This window comes from Trachemys scripta, chromosome 9 (assembly GCF_013100865.1).
Source record: "Trachemys scripta elegans isolate TJP31775 chromosome 9, CAS_Tse_1.0, whole genome shotgun sequence".
Classification (NCBI taxonomy): Eukaryota; Metazoa; Chordata; order Testudines; family Emydidae; genus Trachemys; species Trachemys scripta.
In genome coordinates this window covers 87,876,845-87,898,508 of record NC_048306.1, presented here as the reverse complement: position 1 = coordinate 87,898,508, position 21,664 = coordinate 87,876,845, and the positions used below count along the sequence as shown (strand labels likewise).

Sequence of the window (21,664 nt, the reverse complement as noted above, 5' to 3'; positions counted from 1 at the left end):
AACCATACCTAGAAGCCACTGAACCTGTCCATGACTGCTCCCAAATACAAAGGGTCAGAGGTTGAGCACAGAGCAGTGACCTTGAGTTCCTTTCACAGAGGTCACAGAGTCATAGATATTAAGGCCATGAGGGACCATTAGATCATCTAGTCTGACCTGTATTACAACTTAAAACAGGGGCTCCAGACTTCTATCCCAAACCTATATTTTTAAAGAAGATTGTGTCACAGCTCATTAAATCAAAATGGTAGAAAATTATGGGTTTAAAATTATGGAGTATCCATGAATTCAGACTTGTCAGTTTTTAGAAGACTTGCCCTCATCCCCATCTACTCAGTTAAATACACAGTCTGACATCATTATTTAGGATGACTATCAAAAGTACTTTAGAATGAATTGCTTATCACCAAATACAAACATGCTCAATCCAGTAATACTTATTCTGGCTAAAGTTCTATAGAATTTAATGGAGAGTTTTCCTGAAGTGAGGCCTGTAGGATCTGATCACGTTATACCAGATGGTACCGTACGGAAGAAACAAACTGATCCTTTGACTCTCTTGATTTCTAATTAGGTTTCTAGTAATTAATATAGTTTACAGGCCTTGCATGAACTCAGCAGATTACCCATTCATGTAAATGATTAACTGAAAGGGGATTACTCCTGGCATAAATTCAACCAAAAAGAATTTTCCAGCACTGAAAAGCTACTCTGACGAACTGGGAAATGGTAATACAGTATAAAAAATTGTAAATGTGTTTTTCTAGCCCTGCAATTTTTCAAAATAATTAATATCAAAGCACTAAGAACACAAACATGATAATATAAAGATACATTTCGTATTATCAATCATACTTTTTTCTTTTATGAAATCAAAGCACATTCTCAATGGGATTCTTGGGAATGGAATTTAGCAAAAAGGTCAATTCATTTTTAAAAATACTTAAATTGAATGAATTTTAGTCCCAGTCTTACAAATGCATACTTTTGGATAGGCCCCTGTGTCATGTATATGAGAATGCATGCCTGGCACCTTTATTGCTACAGTGAACTTTTGGGAGGACCAGATAAGCACTCTAATGAGTTCATACTTTTAGGAAACCACTACAGTGTCCTGACTGAAACAGTTGGAAGGTCACAGGCAGGACTGAAGAAAAAGTTCAGTTTGTAAGTATTAACATCTCAGTCACCTTCTACAGGAGAAAAATATTGAGGATACCAACACCATAATTTCAAAACATTACAAAAACTCTAGCAAAGAACATTTTGAATGGTATTTTTGAAATGTAAAGAACATAGTGAAAAGTTAAAATCTGAAGCCCTATTCATGCAACCCTTGTATGCATGAGTAGTCTCATTGAGTTCAATGAGATTACTTGTGCAAAATTACTCATATGCATACATGTTTGTGGGAGTGTTTGGTATGTTCTCTGTAATACAATCAGTGTAACTTCAAAGACTCTTTTTCTGGTCATTCTAAGACATTAGATAAATATTAGAATAAGGCGTTGGTTTAAGTTTTCATAACACAATGAAACCTGATTTAAACAGCCACCCAAGAAACCAGTGAAAACAGATTGTCTAGCAGAATCAGCTAAAGGCCAAACTCCAAAAACTTTCAGCTGAATTCAGTCCTCATGTATGCACACTGAAATCAATGGATACACACCAGTGAGGATCAATGGAGCTGCTTCCTCTGTACCCATCTTCAAGTAATGACATTTCCTGCTAACTGTAGCCTAGTCCAGGGTACTTATCTGGGTTTCCAAAGACTTTTTGATTGGCTTTGCACAGTTGATGCACATCTGTCTTTGGCAGGAGTTCCCTTGGTTTAAATGTAGCCAGCAATAGATTAGTGGATGACACCAACACACAAATTTGAACCAAACTGGGAAGAGGCATGAAGAGGTTATAGCCATGAAGGCTGCAGACAATGAGATTGTCCCAGGAAAAGGAAATAAAATAGCAGATATACAAATTAAGGGGAGAGAAGAATGGGCAGCCATAATAATCACATTAAAACAAGTTTATTTTCATCCAGTCTCCTTAACAGTGTTGTAGCATAACATTTAAATATAACCAGGACTTGAAATTGCTGTAAATAAGGTGTGGGACCAGTTTTGGGATGTTGTTTGGTAAGACGAAGTGACGATTTCTGATCTGGCACCACTGAAATTAATGGGAGCTTTGCTATCTTGACTTTAATGGATGTAGGAGCAAGCCACAAGATATGATCTCTGTCTTAAGAAGTTGCGCACATTAGAAAAAGGACTCCATAGCCATTAAATGCTATAGTCTGAATTCAAAATAACTTTTTTAAAATTCTAGGTTATTAAATATATAAGTCCCTTAAATTTTCTATAGACTTTGGGCCAAATTCATCTTCGTGGAACTCCATTGAAGGGACCGGAATAAGAGTAGGGGTGAATTTGGCCCACTATACTTATGTTCTGTGTTATTTTAACTAGATGTATTTTTTAAAATAGGTGCATGAAATAAATAATTGGGAGGGTGGATTTATGTTAGAAGAGGCATTACTAAACTGAAGAGAAAATCCCAAAATGATACTCAGTGATTAAGTACATGGAATATAGGATTTCAATGTTTGCAAATCCTTTTTTCAAATCAATTTGTGGCATTAATCTTTTAATGGCATTATTCCCTTGGAATATATGCTGGATTAAGGAGTCACGATGAGGCAAAGTACAAAAATCCAAATTAATCTCTCTATAATGGATGCTGAACAGGATGCATTTTTAACTAGCTTGTTCTAGAGCAGGTTCTGTTCCTATCCTCACCCCAGTTATTATACAGTGGAAAGAACACGCAAGCGTGTTTACGTGGGGCACTCAAACAGTGGTGCGAGCACAAACCACCTCCCTGCATAGCAACTGGAAAATACAGCTGATCTTTCATTAGCCAATCCTGCCCTGTCCAGTGGGGTGCCCTATGGGAGGAAGAAGGCACAGAGTCTTTTCGACATGCAGCAGTAGAGCAAGTACCCAAGAGTGCACATTGGAAGGAAAGTCGACCATTGCACTGCTGGGTAAGGCGGACGTGACCGGGCCCATACACTGCAATCTGCAGCACATGCTAATTCAGGGCACAAACTGGGCCATTCCAAAGCAATATTAGTGTTTACTCCACCACTCTGCAGCTGTCTGACCAGAGTCATCCTGCTCTGCACTGGAATCGCTCTGCTGCCCCCTTTCCCATCGTAGCTCCTGCAAGTAAGGCTCTGTGGCAGTGAGAGTGCAGCATTCTGTTCCATCAGCACCTGAGCCTTTATTGCAGGAAAGAAGGGAACAGCTTGTCCACATTTCAACCCCCACCACTCGATTCCCAAGCAGGAAGGAAAAGAGCAAGGCAAGGCAGTGGGTCAGATAGACTGGAGATGGTCTGACAGTGGCAGCAAATATGAGATGAAGTGCTCGGAGATGTGACATGAGATGGAACATAGTGAGATGATAAAAGCGTAGCTCACAGAATGGGACCAATCGGAATGAGCATCACCCATGCAAAGAAACTAGCAGCGGGAGTCAGGATAGCATTACCATTCCTGGCGTGGGATAATACTAAAGAATGGTAAAGGCCAGTAGAGACCTACTTGGAGAATTATAGTAGCTGGAAATGAAAAAGACTTATTAGGCCAACTCCTCCATCCCCCTGCCAGAGAAGTGTAGTGAGTTCACTGCAGTATGTTTTCTATTCTTTTTTCCGGTCTAGTGTAAACACCCCACCCCAAGCACAACTGGGAGACTCTTTCACAATCTAATACTGTCAAGAAGATTTTCCTGATATTCACTCCAGGTTCTTCCTGTCTTAATCTCATCCTGTTTACTCCTAGCTATACCCCTGTGCATCGCCCTAGCTAATTCCTCCCTCTCCTTGGTGTTTAAATCATGCAGCTATTTACAGACTGGTATCATGTTCATCCACACCACCTGTCTTTTAGCCAAACTATGTAATTGCTTTTAAATCAGTCCCTCCAGCCCCGCTGATCAATTTTGTTGTTCTTTGCCAAATGCCTTCTGGTTTGCCAGTATCTTTGGTGGTTTGGGTAGGTTTTGCTGGGTTCATGATTTATTATCAGTGGGCCTCTGTTTGTGATTACAGCAGCTTTCTGTGTGTTGGGGACACAGACTCCTCTGAGGATGGATTTAGTAACTCATATTCCTTCATTTTTATTAATATATTATTTGAATGGATTTAATGCTCACTCAGGGGGCCATTCTCACAGTCCTGGAGATGAAGGTACTCTGTTTACCCACAAAGCAGATACAAGGCAGGAAATGGCAGAGCAAGCTTCCATATATAGCCCTATCCCTATGCCTCCTCCTTGACCTGGAAGAATTACCTCTGCAGATGAGGGTTGTTCAGTCTCAATGAGCCATACAGTCCTTAGCCTTTCTTCTGTGACTGTAGACACAATTGCTTACCAGTAGTCAGGGCTGGATTTAGGGGCAAGCGAGCCAGATGACCGCCTGGGGTGCTGGGCTCGGGGTGCTGTAAGGTATTCAAAAGTTTAACAAATGGAGGGGTGGGGGTGCCAAAGACACTCCTCGGCTGGGGTGCCATTTGATCTAGGGCTGGCCCTGCTAGTAGGAGTCATGGTGGTGTGTCTTGGTTTGTGGACTCTTGTCGACTAGGAACTGAACTGATCTTGCCGTACAGCTAAACACACAGGGACAGCTCCTGCAAACTTTACTCAGTCAAAACTGACTTCAGTTGGAGCTATGACTGAGCAAGGATTTCAAGTTTGGCCCATGATAGAATTGCATCAGTTTACAGTCCAGACAATCGAGTACCTAAGGTGAATGAAAATGAGCTAGCCTCTATTATCCCTCTTACCAAAACATTTCCAACCAAAGTATGCAAACTATTTAAATGCTCTGCTTTGCTCACACTCCTGCAGTTCTTTTGGAGTGTACTGAGGGTGAGTGAAGAGGTGGAGGAAACAAAGAGCTTTTTCTTCAGATAGTCCTGTAATTTGATCTATAAACTGACTCAACCCTTCTAAAATCAGCTGCTTCCAACAACCTGTGGGAGGTAGAAAGCTCAGTACCGAAGTCCATGAAATGACTTCCTCATTTTTTTACTATTAATTTATGCTAAAAAGAAAACTGACAAGACTAGTCAAATGAATTATTCGTGGACCTGGTTACAAAAAGAGTGTTTGCTAAATATTTTGCGAGACCTAACTGCTCAAAATCAGCAGAACGAACAGCCCAACAAATTGCAGTTAATCAACCGGTTTGTACTGAGCAGTTGATTTCAAATTTGTGAAGACAGAAACTCTCTGCCAGACAGGAACAACAAAAAATGAAAACACCCAGACAAATCTGACATTTAAGGAAGAGAGAACTTCACTTCTAGAGCATGGTACATTTGTTTTCCAAGCCATGAAAGTGCTTTAAAAGGTGCAACAGATCCTTTATTCCAGAAATGGAAAAGACAGGTACGTAACTTTGTCTATTAAAAATATTACAGTCCCAGTGCATGAAAAGTTACAAATGTAAACAACATTGCTTTACACCATGTATATATAATTCTGCTTTATATTATATCGTTTGTTTTGTACATTGGTCATGAGAAACATAGTTGTGACTAATCAACTAATAAATAAATTGTATTTAAAAGTTCTCCTTTCCCACCTCTTAAGCTCTTGTCCCTGCACAGACATGAAAACTGAATAAAACATTTAAAAACAAAGTGGCATAAAAATTAGCTGTATATAAAAGGAATGTTTGCCAACAGACTTTGTTTTATCATTTCTTCCTTCAGCCTCATTGCTGGTAAAATAGCATAAGAGCTATATATGAAGGACCCAGTGTTTCTTCTGTTACTTTACAATTTTGTTTTTCTTTTGAGAGAAGTAATGCTTGCCCTGTACCTGAAATTAGCTGGTAAAAGCAAATCACAAAGCTTTTCTGGCTGGTGTAAATACAGAGGGTAAAATCCTAACTCCACTGAAGCCAGTGGGAGCCTTTCCAGAATGTCATCCCCAACACTTGGCACTGAGATGTCTGCAAATAATTTTCATGTGGATTGTTAGGCAGGAGGTGAAATAGGAGCCACCCACCCAGGTATCCCCCTCCATTGATGAGATAAGCTGGCTTTTAGGACTACTATGCCCAACAAACTAACATAAAATGGCACCAGTATAGCAGAGTCTTGGGATCATTAGGTCCACTTGTGCAAAAGACTGAGCACCTCCACTGTGGTGCTAAACACCCTCAGCTCCCTTTGAAGGCAACAGGAATTGCCATGAGTTCAGAATCTGGTCCACTGAATCGTATACTATTGATACTGACATGGAGAGAATGGTGTGAAAGTAGCTAAGAAATTCCTGATAATATCCACTATCGGTGGGGGGAGGATAGTAGGTAACCAATTAATAAATGTTGCCAAAAACAGTTCTACCTATGTTTGTCAATCTTCTGAAAGGAGCAAACCAGAGTTCCCAGGATAGATGTGAAGAGGGCATCTTGAAGAGATCCCCATTTCAGTTGATTATGAACCAAATCCAAAGGAAGAAATCCTCTGTGGAAAAGGGAAAACATCAGTGCTCATCAGGCACTAGATTCTTCAGGGGCTTACACGCTGGGAAATCTGATGGCGAAAGCAAAAGAGAAAGTGAAGGAGCAGAAATCAATAACTCTAGACCAGATAATCAGAATGAGGAGCAAGCTTCCGGTGTAGCAGGTAATGCTGATACCACAGTGATGGGTGCATTAGAAATGTATTGATGAATGAGTGCTTGGTTTTACTGCTAGCCAGAATCCTCTGATTTGTTGTTGGTAGTTTATTTTGTATGTGTTGTTTTCTCCTGATTAAGCCACTATCATGCTGTGCCTTCCAATCTGAGGGACACAAAGCAATAACTGGGACCCATGTTGCTGAGGCTGGAGGGATAAAGCTTTTGAGTTACCTCACTCTTGATTCCTAATGCCAGAAGTCAATATCAGAGTCAGCTCATCAGTTGCAGAGTTTATGTGGGACATCAGCACCTCAAGGGGTAGCTTGGTTTGCTTGTGTTCAAGGTTAGCTTCTGCACACCCTGCTGCTAGAGCAATGTTAAGACAAACACAAAACCAGATATTTTTCACCACTTGATATGGTGAGGCTGGAAATCAATCTTCTAATTTTTGTGTGTATACGAGGTTGCTATTAACCTCTGCGCCATGGAAGAAATAAAGCTGTCATTGAAAGGCGGGTGGAAGGTAAGGTTTACAAAAGGGGTGGAGAGGCAAAATGGAGAAAGAAGGGATTACTGTCTTTTGTATTAAGCTTTTGGCTGCTCATTTTTGGCCAGGGGTATGAGGTAACATTGCTGGAGGAATATTTTTACATATTTGCTAAGCGTTCCTAAAGGCCAGGATAGGTGCACTGTTACTTTATGTACGAATTGGAATGAATAAATAAGATGAAAGAGGGGTTGCTGTGCAGACCCAAGACTCTCCAAGAGCCACCTCAGTACCTACTCAGCATCCATAAAACAAGGTTAACAGATGGTAGAGACAGTGGTCAGAGCTGTTGCTGAAGGATGGGGCAGAAGCCTTGTGGGATTGCACTGCAAGGACTAATTGAACTGGTGAAGCTCCGTTGCCTGTGCTTCCAATCTATTCCAGCACTGTAATAGTCAGGCTGAACTGAGGTGGTTATAATACTTGTGCGGGACTAGTGCAGGGGTAATGATACACAGAATACATCTGCTTAGTGATTTACAAGCATTTCGTGTGCTTGAACTGGTGCTGTAAATGTCAAAAGTCTCTAGTGTAGACCAGTCCAAGAACTTCACTAGAGACTTTTGACATTAACAGAATCAGGTACCATAAGGTACCATCAACATCAGGGCATCAGGCATCAGGTACTATCAACCAGGGCATGGTGAACCTGTTCCCATTACTCAGGGTAACAATGGACAATTGGCATGGTCCAGAGGTTCCACCAGTAATCTCTAAAATGGGAATGTAGCCATTCCACAAATTCTGCCAGGGTCAGTATGTTTCATTAGGTCTTAAGATGACAGTTGTAGTTAGACAAGACAAAATCTCATCAATAAGATTACTGTTAGAGGTAACCACAATCCTGTCTTTTTGGTTATGCAGACAAACCTCCACATCTCATTTCCAAAACAAGCACAACATCTGGTATGTGGAGCGTTAAGCAGTTCATGCAGAAACTGGGTAAGAAGCCCAACAGCAAGAATATGGACCTAAATAATTGTGCATTAGATGCAACAGATTTAATGGAGCTGGGTAAGCACAAGTTTTCCCACCTACCTACTGAAAGCTTCTGGAACAGAGTTTTCTGTTCTCATTTGCCAATGAAATAGTCCAACCCCACTTCTTTCCCCTCTCCCTCTGATAATGATACTTTCTTCTTATTCAGCATTTTCATCTGAAGATCCCAAAGCATTTTGCAAACATTAAGTAACAATTTAAGCCACACAGCAATGCTGTGAATCAGGTAGATAGCCTTATACCCATTCTACAGATAGGGAAACTGAGGCACAGTTTATTCCGAAGACAAATCACTCTGTATCATGTTACCATATTAGTTTAGAAAAGCACCTCTATAGTAAGGCACATTGACACACACACATTCACAAATTAAGTCGGTTATTTTTGCTGTTGTTTGTTTTACCTCTAGTTGCTGTGTTACCTTTTCTACCAGAGCTGGAGGAGCTCAATCTTTCCTGGAATGATTTTGTGGGAGGGGCTCTGAAATCCCTTGCTTTTCGGCTCCATCATGTGAGCAAGTTAAAAATCCTCCAACTAAACAACTGCAAGTTGACAGCTGAGGATGTTACTTCTTTAGGTACAGTATGGCAGTTACATTTACTTTCCAAACCGTCATTACCAAGGGTCTATTGTGAGCTATTAAATCTGTACTTCCATCACACCACAGCAGCCAAAATCTCAATCTGTGTCTGTAAACTCTCAGCTATAAAGAAGTGTAAAACACTTATACTTGTGAGTAACTTTATACATAAGATTAGTCCCATTAAGTTCAATGGGCAAAAAGTCACTCACATGCAGAATGGTTGAAGAATCAGGGCCTATTTGTGCAAGTGCAACAAAATTACTCAAACTGGCTTAACATTTTAAGCAACGGGCTTGAAATGCCTGCTGGTAGACTGCTCAGAATTGGAAGATCAAATCACAGCACGATCAGTTTAGGCCTTTTTCCTTCAGCAGCAGATATAGGGAGCTCCGTGCAGATGATTGGTGTACTGATATCTTTTGGAAGAAACCTTAAAAACAGACGGGCTGTCTCTTCAGTGTAAGCATTCAAGATCACTCTGCATTTTTTGTAAGAAATTTACCCAAGATTTGCCTTCCTCTCACTGTTTTGCTGTAATTGGCTGAAACTGGCCACCCAACAAAGGGTGAAGTTCCATTTTAGAGATGGTATTTGTATAAGAGACCCTGATTTTGCAAACACTTACCACTGAACATAGAATTTACTACTATGAGTGAGTTCATTGTGTACATACAAAGGAAGGGCAAACCCAGCGGAGTTTGGGGCTCTGCAAGTTTGTGGATTATTTTGGAGGTTCACAAACTATGGCATGAGCTTGAGTCTGCTTTTAATTTATTGTTTGATTTTTTTTCTCACTGCTTTTTTTTATACTCTCTACCTTTCTTTTCTTTCTTGTGTGTTTTATATTTTATCTGTTCCAGTGGATATTTTTTCTCTCTAGCTTGTCTCTTCCCCTTTTTCCACCAGCCCTCTCAGTGCTGTAAAAAAACCATCCCCACGAGGGGAGTAGCTACTAGCTACTGGTGCACTGTCTACACTGCCACTTTACAGCGCTGAAACTTGCATCGCTCAGGGGTGTGTTTTTTCACACTCCCAAGCGAGAAAGTTTCAGCGCTGTAAAGTGGCAGTGTAGATAAGGCCTAAGTGTCAGGGGTGGAGAGTAGGAGGGTTGTGTGTGTGTTACAAGGTATGTGTATTTATGCAACAGCAAATCATCTCCTGACTTGCATTTTCTTTTTCAAAGAAGAAAACCCAACAAAACTGCATAATTAAAATGAGAATGAAATGACTAGTGATATCCTTTCATACTGTGTCAAACTGTATTTTTATCCTGTACTTAAAATAGTATCTAGAATGATTCATCTTAGATTTCTGGGTGCTTTGTAACAGGAGAGGCACTTGAAATCATTCCTCACCTTGAAGAACTGGATTTATCCTGGAATAATAACATAGGTGGAAAACTATCCCTCTTGACCAAAAGATTCCAGGTAGGCTGCAAGATCAAAATCCTAAAATTTACAGATTGCAGTCTAACAGCAAAAGATGGAGAATCTCTAGGTAAGTGTATTTCACATACCTATGTTGAAATACTGGCTCCTCAGAACTGCAACTGTTTTGGTTTCAGTTTTGGCATTTTACAAGAATCAATATTAAGCTTAGTATTGATTGAAAGTTATTAAATTTCTGGCTGGCCACTATAACAGTATCTGTATTGGTTTCCAAAGAAGCCCTTGTTTCTAACCATATGAGGTAGGATGATTTTGTGGTTATAGCATGGGGTTGGGAGGAAGGATATTGGGGTTTGAATCTCAATGCTGCCAGTGATTTCCTGTGTGACCATGGGCAAGTCACATAAGCCAAAATTTTCAAAGCTGAGAGTCTACAGTTAGACAATTAAATGTGTATTTAAACATGTGAATAAAAATGGCCTGATTTTCAGAGGTCTGGAGACTCTTCAAACAGAGACTTANCATGTGAATAAAAATGGCCTGATTTTCAGAGGTCTGGAGACTCTTCAAACAGAGACTTAAGTGAGAGCTTCAAGTGCTAAGCCTCTCTGAAAATCAGGCCATTTATATTTATGTGACTAAATTTGGGAACCCAAGCCCCAACACTGTGAAGCTCATTACATGAATAGGGCCCAAATTTAAGCCTATCTGTGCCATGGTTTTTACCATCCCCAAATGGGGTAAGAATACCTGTTTCACCAAGAAGTGTGCTAGTGTGGACGGAAGGTACTAGAAATATGTTATTTATTCACTTGTAGGGCCTGATCCAAAGCCATGGAAGTCAATGGAAAGATGCCATAGTTTGGCATTTATGATCCTTGCAGTGTTCAAGATTTCCTGAACCTTGTGGGTTTTATGGTGGGGGATTCATGGGGTTTGCAAAACTAGTTGAGTTTATGACACTTCTTTTTTCCCTCTACACCCACCTCATAACTTAATACTGCGTTCTTTTGAAGTGATTCTGTATTTTGAAAAAGGTTTTCTGTCTAAAGGGAAATTTTTGTGCTATGAACTAAAGATACAAGTATACAACCTTCTTCCCACTCCCCAAAGCTAGAATAGCTCCAGTGGGTGGTCTGTATTCAACACATATAGTTCATCCTTTTGCATTAGAATGTTCTCTCTTCCCCTCACTGTTCCTCGTTGTACAGTTCTTTGTATTTTTTCCATTTTCTCACCCTACTGTTTCACTGATTTTATTTCTCTGGTGCCTCCTAACTCCTTTTTTCACTGCATTTCTTAAGCAGACCATGAACCCAATTAATCTAAATCAAACTTTTGAACCCATGTTGTTAGAATGTGTTTGAATGTAGACAAAACAAGTTGGCTCATTCCTGCTTATAGTGGTGTTTTCTGCAATATCCTTCCAGTAAATCTGGTAACTAATCAATTCTGTTTTCCTTTTTATTTTCAGCTCAGGTTCTAAATGTCATCCATGACCTTGAAGTATTAGATATTTCTATTAACAGAAACATTGGCTGCAGTCTGAAGAGTATTGCTCAGGAATTGAAAAATGTGCCAGTTTTGAAAGAATTAAATTTGCACATGTGTGGATTAAAGCAAGATGGCCTCCAGTATTTAGGTTAGTCTAGATTTAGTGTGGTTTAGATTTGGAATCCCAAATCTAAATCTAAAACCCATCTAAGAAAATATCTAGGCTAAAGGCAATGACATAAGTATTTTGTGTGATAGAAATCATCAGAATCATAAGAATATCAAAATATTGATAGACAAATATTCTCTTCTGTTTGGGGACTAAGTTGTTTGGTAAAGGAAACGGAGACTTTCAGCACTAGTTTCTTGGTTCAAAGTCATCTTAAGGGGCTAGTAACACAGGGTATGTCTACATTGCAATGTAAGCCCAGGGTTAGTGGAACTTGAGTCAGCTGACCCATGTTAGGGGACCCTAGGCTTGAGCATCTACACTGTATTTTAACCCTAGGATAAGACTTTTGTGACCCAAACAAAAACCCTCAAGGCTCAAACCTAGGGCTCTGGCATCCACACTGCAGTGCGCAGACCCAAGCCAAAATAATCATATCCCAGAGCCCCTAGAGCTTCGCCCTCCCCATTCCTGTAATGTGGCTGCTCTAGCCCTAGGAATGTAGTGCACTGTGAGGAAACTTTATTGCCTGGCCTGCACATTACCAGGAAGTAGCTCGCTTTGTAAAAGGCTTGACCAGTTCGCTTTCCTTTGCAAACCCAGGAGGCTCTCTGATAGTATGCTTGCAGATTGGTGATCAGAACAGAATGGGTTAACACTGACCTGAGCTGCTGCCATTTGCTGGAGAGGCAGCGGGGGGAAGGGAGGAGAGGTGGTTTGAGGGGCTTCCATTTTCAATAGAGTGGATTGCAAATTGTTGAGATAGAGAGGACTAAGTAAGTTGTCCCATGGAATTGTGGGTTACTTCTGGATAACTCCCGGGACCTGAGTCAAGTAGGGCTGTGACTACTCTGTAAAGCAATAGGGCTCGTATCCTGGGCCCCAGCTTGACTTGAGCTTGGAGCCTCCAGCCCTGCAGGGTTCTGGGTCCCTGGGTCCAAGCCCTGGGTTAGCACAATTGTAGTATAATGTAGATGCCCAGGCTCAAGCATGAGCTTACATTGCAGTATAGACATAACCAGGGCCGGCTCCAGGCACCAGGCACCCAAGCACATGCTTGGGGCGGCACCTGGTAAGGGGTGGCGGGGGGAGCGCGGCGTGGCACTCTGCGGGGGGGCTGGGGGACGGCGCTTTTTTTTGCTGCTTGGGGCAGCAAAAAAGCTAGAGCCGGCCCTGTGTCTAGTTTCTAGTGGACTAATTATTCACCACACAAAACTCAGTATCACAATTGATGCTATTTGGCACCCTTGACCGTATTCTCAGTAAATAGACTTTAGTATTAATGGGTATGAAGGGTGAGCTGCTCTCTCACTTTTGGGTGGTTCTTTTAGAGTAAGGTTGAGTGACATTGGTGGGAAGAACTTTGCAATGTTGACTTACTTCTGTTGTAACTACACAGAAAACCTCATTCTCCAGAGCTGTCATTCCAACTCCTTTCACAAATATTAACACTAGAGTAAACAAATGTTAAGTCCACAGTCTGCGTTATGTGTTAGAATATTCAGTGACCATGAATTCTGCCTTTTTCATTTTAGACAGGGCTTTCCAGTACTTACCAGAGCTAAACAAATTAGACCTATCGTGCAATAAAGAAATTGGTGGAGGGTTTAAGGACTCAGCAGCTCATTTGGCCAGTTTTAAAGACCTAGAAGTCCTGGATCTCCACCAGTGCTGTGTAACAGAAGAGGACATGGTGGTTCTCAGTAAGAACATTGTTAGAAAATTCATTAAGAATATAAATGTTTTTAACTTTGAAAACTTCTCACAGGCAGAAAATGGACCTCACCTCCCTCAGATTTTAATAGTCAGGACTAGTTTATCCACACAGATTTGGTAGTGCAGTGATTGTGGAGAACAACTAGCCTTTTGGTTAAGGTACAGGACTGGGACTCATGGGTTAGTTACATGGGGGCTGATCCTGAGAGGTGCTAAGAACCTGCAATTTCCCTTATTCAGCACCTTAGGACTTGCCTACACTTAAACACTACAACGGCACCACTGCAGCTGAGGCATTGTAGCACATCAGAGCAGACACTACCTATGCTGACAGGAGGGATTCTCCCATTGGCAGAGGTAATCCACCCCCCACAAGAGGTTAACGGAAGAATTCTTCTGTTGACCTAGCGGTGTCTACATTCTTCGGCAGCAATTCAGTGGCGGGTCCTTCGCTCCGAGAGGGACCCGCTGCCGAATTACCGCTGAAGACCTGGACGTGCCGCCCCTTTCCATTAGCTGCCCCAAGCACCTGCTTCCTGCGCTGGTGCCTGGAGCCGGCCCTGACTAGCACCAACTAGGCAATCTTGTTTTGTTAATTGATCACACTGGAGAAACCAAGGGCCAGATCCTAAGCTGGTGTAAATTGGCATGTCTCCAAGAGATGAATGCACATGAAAATTGAACTCCCCTGTGGCCCGTAGTGGTAACTCCATATCAAGGCAGAAGTACAGTGGCAGGGTGGTGTGAGGGAAGCTTGTATTGCTGTTCTTTGAAGAAACTGAAGACTTCATTCTCCAGGGCTCGTTGTACAAACCCCTCTCAAGAGCACTATTTTCACTTCATGTTACAGGAAATATACAGTTCACCTCCCACCAAGGAGATGGTTTGGTTTCTGTTTTCTGTTACCATTGTATTTTGACATGGATTTTAACCTTTAGAGTAAAAAAATCCCATGACTTGAAGTGTACAAGTTTGGTCTTCCTGATGGGGAAGATAATGTGAAAAGCTACTGATGAAGTAATACTAGTAAGGAGAAGAGTTAACTTAATCATTTAAGTAATAATTTTAGTTCTAGTGATTTATTTTCCATTTGATGCACATGTAATAGGACTTTGATAACTATCTACTGGTATATATTATATGAACATATTCTACTTGAGGTTAGCAAAGGCTGTGAGATTTGGACATAGATTCCCCCATTAATTTTAATAGGAGTTGTATGTTTAAACTCCCTAGTTGGCTTTGAAAATCTAAGCTACTCTATCTATTGGAGGCCAGACTCTGACACCCTTACTCAACGCTAAATAGTACCTACTCCTTGAGTAGTCCTATTGAAAACAATGGGACTATTTATGGAGTAAAGTATTACTCAGCATGAGCAAGGGTGTCAGAATCTGGCAATATGTTTTTAGTTGAGTTATAAATAAAAGAAATTGTAGCAAATAAAACTACAGCTATATAGTAATTTAGGATCACAGTGACTAATAAATATTGTGTATTTTTAAAGCACAGGTGATACCTTTACTCTCGAGTCTTCAGGAGCTGAATTTATCATCCAATAAAAACATTGGAGTGTCTTCCAACTATCTTTTTAGCAGGCTCAGATTTTTACCAAAGTTGAAATCTGTGATCGTCAGCAGTTGCTCTTTAGGGGAAGATTCTTTTGCATCACTAGGTAGGAATGATTTTTAAACTATTATATATTCTCTGTATATAGCAAGATGAGAGAATGCAGTAGTATTGCATTGTCCTTTGACGGGACTCAGCAGATCTGTGGTTGAATTCTGGCTTTGGTCATGAGTAAAAATGTATCTTTCAGTCTCACCCGTGGCTCTGACTGCCCACATCACAAAACCATCACATAATTTGGTCTGTCCTCAAAGGGAAGTCTGAAAGTGGAATACCAGGAGTACTATAGGTCAGGACTTAGGTGCATTGTAACAGCTTCTGACCACATTATGCCCGATTTTAATGTAGTCCTATTAATCCTTCATCTTCCAAAGAACTACAATGTATTTACTAATTTTAGAAAAGAAAGCTACAGTATATGATCTCATACTACCCTGGAATTTTAATCACTAGTGGGCAGACCTTGTAATAATTATCCATTTAATACTGATGTCTTAATATTTACCACTCCTGAGTGCAAAGGGATCTTGACACATGCCCATAATAGAGACCTATAGTCGTGAGTATATGTTTAAGTAAAGTTTTTTCATCTCTAGTTACCAACAGAAACTTTCTGGCCTCCAAGTAAGCAGCATGTGTGCAAATCAAGAGCTTATAAAAGGGATTAGAGTAAATATTGCATACAGAAAAGAGAACCTGTTGTTTATTACTGCTTGCTCCACTGAAGTCAATAGCAAAATTTCCACTGACTTCAGAGGAAGCCGGATCAGGCTAGCACTGGTTTGAGGTCTTTGCAGGCAATGCACTAAAGAAGCGTAAAATATTATTATTGAATAGTGATTTCTTGATATCTTGAAGTCAGCATTGTCAGAAAATGTAATGAATCTTGCCTTTAATAAATGGGTTTGCATCAAGAACTGCTCCCTTTAAATTGTCATAAAATGGTCAAAATTGCTCTTTTTACATTAAATTGACTTCAGTGGGGCTGGATCAGGCCAATATTGCTAATGTAAAACAAAACACCCATCTGGGTGTTTCACCCAGACCAGTAAGGGGTTCAGTTAACACCTGCCTTGCAGCTCTGGGTGCCTAAATGTCTGCTGCTGTGCAGCCCACAGACAGAAATGACCTGTGCTTGCCGATAATGAGGGTGGAGAGGGGCAGAGTGAGGGCAGTCGGCTTCAGCAGTGTTCCTGAGCATGCTCAGTCCATGTGAGCATGCTCAATACAAGCCAAGCAGCGAATCTGTGAGGGGACACATGACCCCGTATGCCCACAGACTTAACACCAACAGCCCACATTCAAGCTTGCTGATCACACCTTGGCTTTCACTTCCCTATTACTCTGCCAGGGGGTCTCAACAACCCTTCCAGCCCCAAGTTCTCCCCCCAAAAATGTCTCTGCAGTAGGGTTGCCAACCCTCCAAGATTGGCCTGTAATCTCCAGGAAGAAAGATTAATCTTTAATTAAAGATTATGTGGTGTGATGAGTCGTCCGGGAATACGTACAACCAAAATTGACAACCCTACTCTGCAGTGCACAGCCTCATGCACCATAGTACTCACAAAACCTTTTCAGCTTTGCTGCTCCTATCAAGAGACAAAATACAGCAGCCTGTTAATTTAACTGGGGTTAACATATCCTTCCCTTCAATCACAGTGCCAAGCTGGTTAATAGTAAAACCAAAACAAATTTATTAACAAAAGGACATAGATTTAAGTGATATCAATCAAGTAGACGGAATAAGGATAGAAATGGTTACAAACAAACAAAAGTTAAAATACTCTAGTTAGACTGAAACACAACTTAACAAACTAGTCATTTGTTCATAGTTTTCTCATCATAGTCATTCTTCCAGTATGGCTAGTCCTTAGCCAGGATCCAAATACAAAGTTCACAGCACTTAGTTTCTTTGTCTGCTCAGATAAAGGATAATTTAGGGATTCTCTCCCATTCTCTTTTTAGTCCAGTAAAACTCTGAAATGTATTCTTCTGAAGTGTATCCCCAATAAAGTTCCTTTCCCCTGAGGGTGTAGATGCCAGGCTGTCTGGTGTAAATGCCATCCTGGCTTCTCCCACTTGTGATTTTTACAATGCAAATGATCTTCCTGAAACCTGTGATACAAATGAATAGGCCACTGTCCTTGGGCACACCTGGCATGAGGGCTCAGCCCCTTTTCTTTGTCAGGAAAAACCTGTTTATCAACTACCCCTGACATGCTTGGTTTAAATACATTTTAGTGACATATTTCCAACATAGCTGGATGCGCTGAGCTGGTCAGGCCAGCTGATACTCATCACTGCTACATATCAGGAGCTCCAGGCCATCTGACACTAGGATGCCCATAGGGTCACACCATCCCAACCCCTTTTAAGAAAGACAACTCAAGGACTTGTCTATATTAAATACCCATTCTATATGGGAAAAATCAAATGTTGAACTCTTTAGGGAGTACGTGAGATTTTATTTTGTCTAACTTTTACTGAGATCCAATAAAGCTATGTTCTAAGCACAAATAAGTAGGCAACGTACTTAAAACCTATTTACAGGTGAATACATGGTGAAATGTCTGTTAAGGCCACGATGATTTCTGTTAGTAAGCAGAGGTTGCTGGTGTTAATCTTTTCATCTGAGACTGCCCTTCACCTCCCTGAACTGGAGATATTAGACCTTTCTTGGAATAAATGCGTTGGTGGGAACCTAAAGCTGCTTTTGGAAGCACTAAAGCTTGCAACGGAAATTCGAACGTTGAGACTGAGCAGCTGTAACTTGGTGGCTGAGGATCTGACTCTGTTAGGTATGTATAATGTGATGTTTACTTGCAGGCAAGCAGCTGCTGCATTTAGACCACAATTCAGAGACTTGTTCCTTGGGTAGAGCAGATTTATGCATAAATCAGATGACAGGAGGCAGAATGCGGCAATATCTTTCCACTAGGGAATTTTCATCTTGCTGATGAGGGATATTTACTCAGTACTTTACACAGTGAGGGGGCAAATACTGAAAAGAGTGTAGACAATAATGGAAAAATATGCAGGGACCCATTTTAGCTGAGCTATTTGTATTACTTCACAAATGCAACACTTAGAAAAATATAGATGTACAATGCAAACACTAGATTTAAAGCCACTTCTGAGAAGTTTTATATTGCACAGCCAGTATTTCTGGGCTCAGTAGCTCCAGCTAAATTATATTTTAACTACATTACATGTCACTGCAGTGGTGCCAAATTTCTTGATTTTATTTTTTTTGTGAAAGCCCCAACTCTTGGAGTCATGTTATTAGAGGAGAATAGCAGCTTTTTTTAAAAGTAAATTTTTAGCCCTCTTAGTTGCGAGAAACGCTGGAAAATGTGAACCCTGACGTTTCAAACACCAGAAATCAAATTAAAAATTCTCATAATTTTTGTTTAAAAATCTCATGATTTTTAAGTCAGTCTGTTGATTTTTGGGAGCCTGACACATGACTTCTGAATGCTTGGAGTTGACAGTACAGTAACAGTTGCCTTAAAACTTTTGGGGTCCTGATAGACCACACAATGGTAAAAAATGCTTGAGCCCTGTTGACCCTACAGCCTTCACCATTGCTACCACTGTCCAAATGGCACCAGTGGTAAATTACAGGTCCTAATTTTCTTAGGGTAGACAAGACTTCAGCCTCTACCCTGGCCCCCGCTCCCATTAACTTTCCAGAATTAGGCATGGCTCTTTCAACATTTTTCTCTCTCCAAATCTCACTGTAAAATCTTCCTGCCGTTTCATCCTATGCTTGACATTAAACTCCATCTGACTGATCCATCATGAGGTTGCCACACACTTTTAACCTAACACCTTTGTAATCCCTTTAGTTCCCTTTGAATTGCATGTTGTAAACTACACAATGTCTTTTGCGATAAAATAGGCTTTGTCAGACCAATAGCAAGTATCTCTGATTAGTTTGAGCAACGTTTCATATCACTTAGTAACCAATCATTGCCATGTTTTATTGCTAAAGGACCTTAAATAACATGGTACTAAAAGAGCACTATTCTTAGTCATACACTTTTTTAAACAATATTTGTAAGTATATATTCAATGTGTATTCCAATATCCATTTCTTTCAGCATTAGAGGTCCAAGCTGGTCATCTAGCCAAATTACAGAAGCTAGACCTGAGTTATAATGACAGTGTTTCTGATGAAGGATGGGCCACTTTCTTTAAAGACTTAACTGCACTCAAAGAACTTTCAGAGTTGGACGTCAGTCTTCGGCCGTCATCTTGTCGTGACTGTGGAATGTGGTTCAGCAAGTTGTTAACAGATTTGTCAAAGCTGCCTGCATTCAGAGAGATAGGGATGCAAAGGTGGGCCCTTCCGGAATCACAGCAGAGACAACTGGAAAGCTTTAATCAGGATGCCAAAAGGAATGTTCACTTTGACTATTGATGCACGGCCTGGGTTTCTGAAAAGACCTTTCCAAGTAGCACATGCATTATGTATTGTGTGATTCTGACTCAGAAAATAGCCTATTTTTTACTAGTAAATCTGTTTTCATCATGTCTCTTGAAATAGTTCCCAACTACACAACGTTATTTAACATGTGAAATACACAGATAACGCCATTTGATCACATAAACTCCAAATGTCTGGGTATGTAAGGAAGGTCAATCTTTCTTATATACATATCTAACTGTTTTTAATAAGCTACATTTGGACCTAAATATGAGCCTCTTCTGCCTCATCTGTGGTAATGCCCTTAAGCATATTTGCTGATAGAAAGGTTGGAGCACGTTGGAACACTTATTCATAATTCAGGACTGCACACAATTCTGGCCCCTGTATGCTATGCCAATAACATATGCGGGCCATAAAAGGACCATGGCAATCCTGGGCTGCAGAGCAAGCCATAGGCATTCTGAGTACGACTGCAACAAATTACAGGATCCCTTGGGGCTCTTCCTGCTTATGTGATGGTCTGCTTCAGCCCCTGCGACAACCTTTATTGCCCTCTACGCAGATTACTCTGTGTTGCCTCTCTCAGTAGGTACAGCCATGGAGTCTAGCCATTAGCATTAAGGGTCTGATCCACTGCTCCTTGAAAGCAATGGGACTCTATGATGCAGTGTGCTTCTCTCACCAGCCCTGAGAGAGTTGAATTAGGACAGGTGGGCCCAATCCATCAATTAAGCTCCAAATGGGGGAGGTTTAGGTTGCTTGGAGGGCACTAATTAGGAAGAAGCTCAACTGTGAGGGAAGAGGCAGGGCCTCTATAAAGCCAGGAAGCTAGCAACAGAGATGAGTTTGAAGATCTTCTCCCTGGGGTAAGGGAGAAGAAGCATGGTAGGAAGGGGTCCAGAGAGGAGAGCAATAAGGTGGGTGTAAACACAGACCTTAATGGCTTGTTACAGGACCCTGAACTGGAACCTAGAGTAGAGCGTGGGCCTGGGTTCCCCTACCATCTACTGCAGAGTGGTACTGCTAGGAGCAGTGAATGGGAAGACTGCCTGAGTTACTCTGGGAGTATGCTAGTCAAGACAGCAGGTTTGCGGCCTGCCTGATGCTGCTGGTGGAAGAGAGACCTTAAGAGATTCCCCTAGAAGGGGAAACTACAGTGTGATCTGGCTGGAGGGCTGAATCACAAAGCAGCTGTGGAGTGGAAGGAGAGTGGCATGTGGGAAGAGAAGAAAGGGGTTGCTGAACCAGCTGGAGCTAACTGCCAGGAGGAGGTGCCATCCTGTGGTGAGTAGAGCACCCCTTGTGACGGTCCTTCTAGTGACTTCTCTGAGCAGGGGTGCTGGGATGGGGGGCCATGGCTGGTAGGTGAGTGATGGGTGAAGAGGGATAGGGTGTCTGGGGAAGGGTGGTGGTGAGGGGTTTGGGGGAAGGATGCCAGTGGGCCCCCACTTTTAGGGAGCTTCTGCTGCTCCTGCCTCTGGGTCCTGGCTCAGGCCCATGTTTGATATGCAACACAAGCCTCCCATCACATTCTCACAATGTCCCTGTGAAGTAGGTACTGTTAGTATTATTATCCTTTCTGCTTGGCAGATGGAGAAAATCAACACAAAGAAATTGAGTGCTTTACTCTAGGCCATACAGCAAGACAGGGCAGAATAATCAGAAAGAGAGTTTAGGATTTCCTGGTGCCCAGTCTTGAGCTCAGCGCATCTGACCCACTAAACTAAGGAGCTGACTAGAATGTTCAGTAACCCTTTTGTTGTTTTGTTTGATAAGGCCAGATTCACCCACCCTCGCTCATGTTAATTGCTGCCTTAAAAAGGGCCAGACTCTAAAACATGTACTCATGTTGAATAGCATCTTAATCCACGAGATGCCCCATTGACTTTAATGGGATTATTTGTAAAGTAAGGTACATTTACTAAGTGGTAGTATCAGAAGCTGCCCTCTAAGTGAGGAGTCCTATTGGAATCAGGGGACAGCTTGAGTAATAAAGTACTGCTCAAT

General features: G+C 41.3%; 1 protein-coding gene across 1 annotated transcript; it reads left to right on the top strand.

Moving 5' to 3' along the window:
* The first annotated feature begins 5,044 nt into the window (after positions 1 to 5,044).
* On the top strand, positions 5,045 to 19,896 carry LRRC31 (leucine rich repeat containing 31). The gene is made up of 10 exons (XM_034781935.1): positions 5,045 to 5,458; positions 6,448 to 6,705; positions 8,112 to 8,261; positions 8,656 to 8,823; positions 10,159 to 10,326; positions 11,692 to 11,859; positions 13,416 to 13,583; positions 15,104 to 15,271; positions 17,856 to 18,023; positions 19,329 to 19,896. The coding sequence occupies exons 1-10, from the start codon at positions 5,446 to 5,448 to the stop codon at positions 19,646 to 19,648; spliced, it is 1,749 nt and encodes a 582-aa protein (XP_034637826.1). The 5' UTR covers positions 5,045 to 5,445; the 3' UTR covers positions 19,649 to 19,896.
* The last annotated feature ends 1,768 nt before the right edge of the window (positions 19,897 to 21,664 follow it).

What these genes read in the sequence shown, in the direction of transcription:
- LRRC31 (XM_034781935.1), top strand. An exon ending in AAAAGATGGAGAATCTCTAG is followed by an intron (nt 10,327 to 11,691) that starts GTAAGTGTATTT and finishes TTTTATTTTCAG; the next exon opens with CTCAGGTTCTAAATGTCATC. An exon ending in AGAGGACATGGTGGTTCTCA is followed by an intron (nt 13,584 to 15,103) that starts GTAAGAACATTG and finishes GTATTTTTAAAG; the next exon opens with CACAGGTGATACCTTTACTC.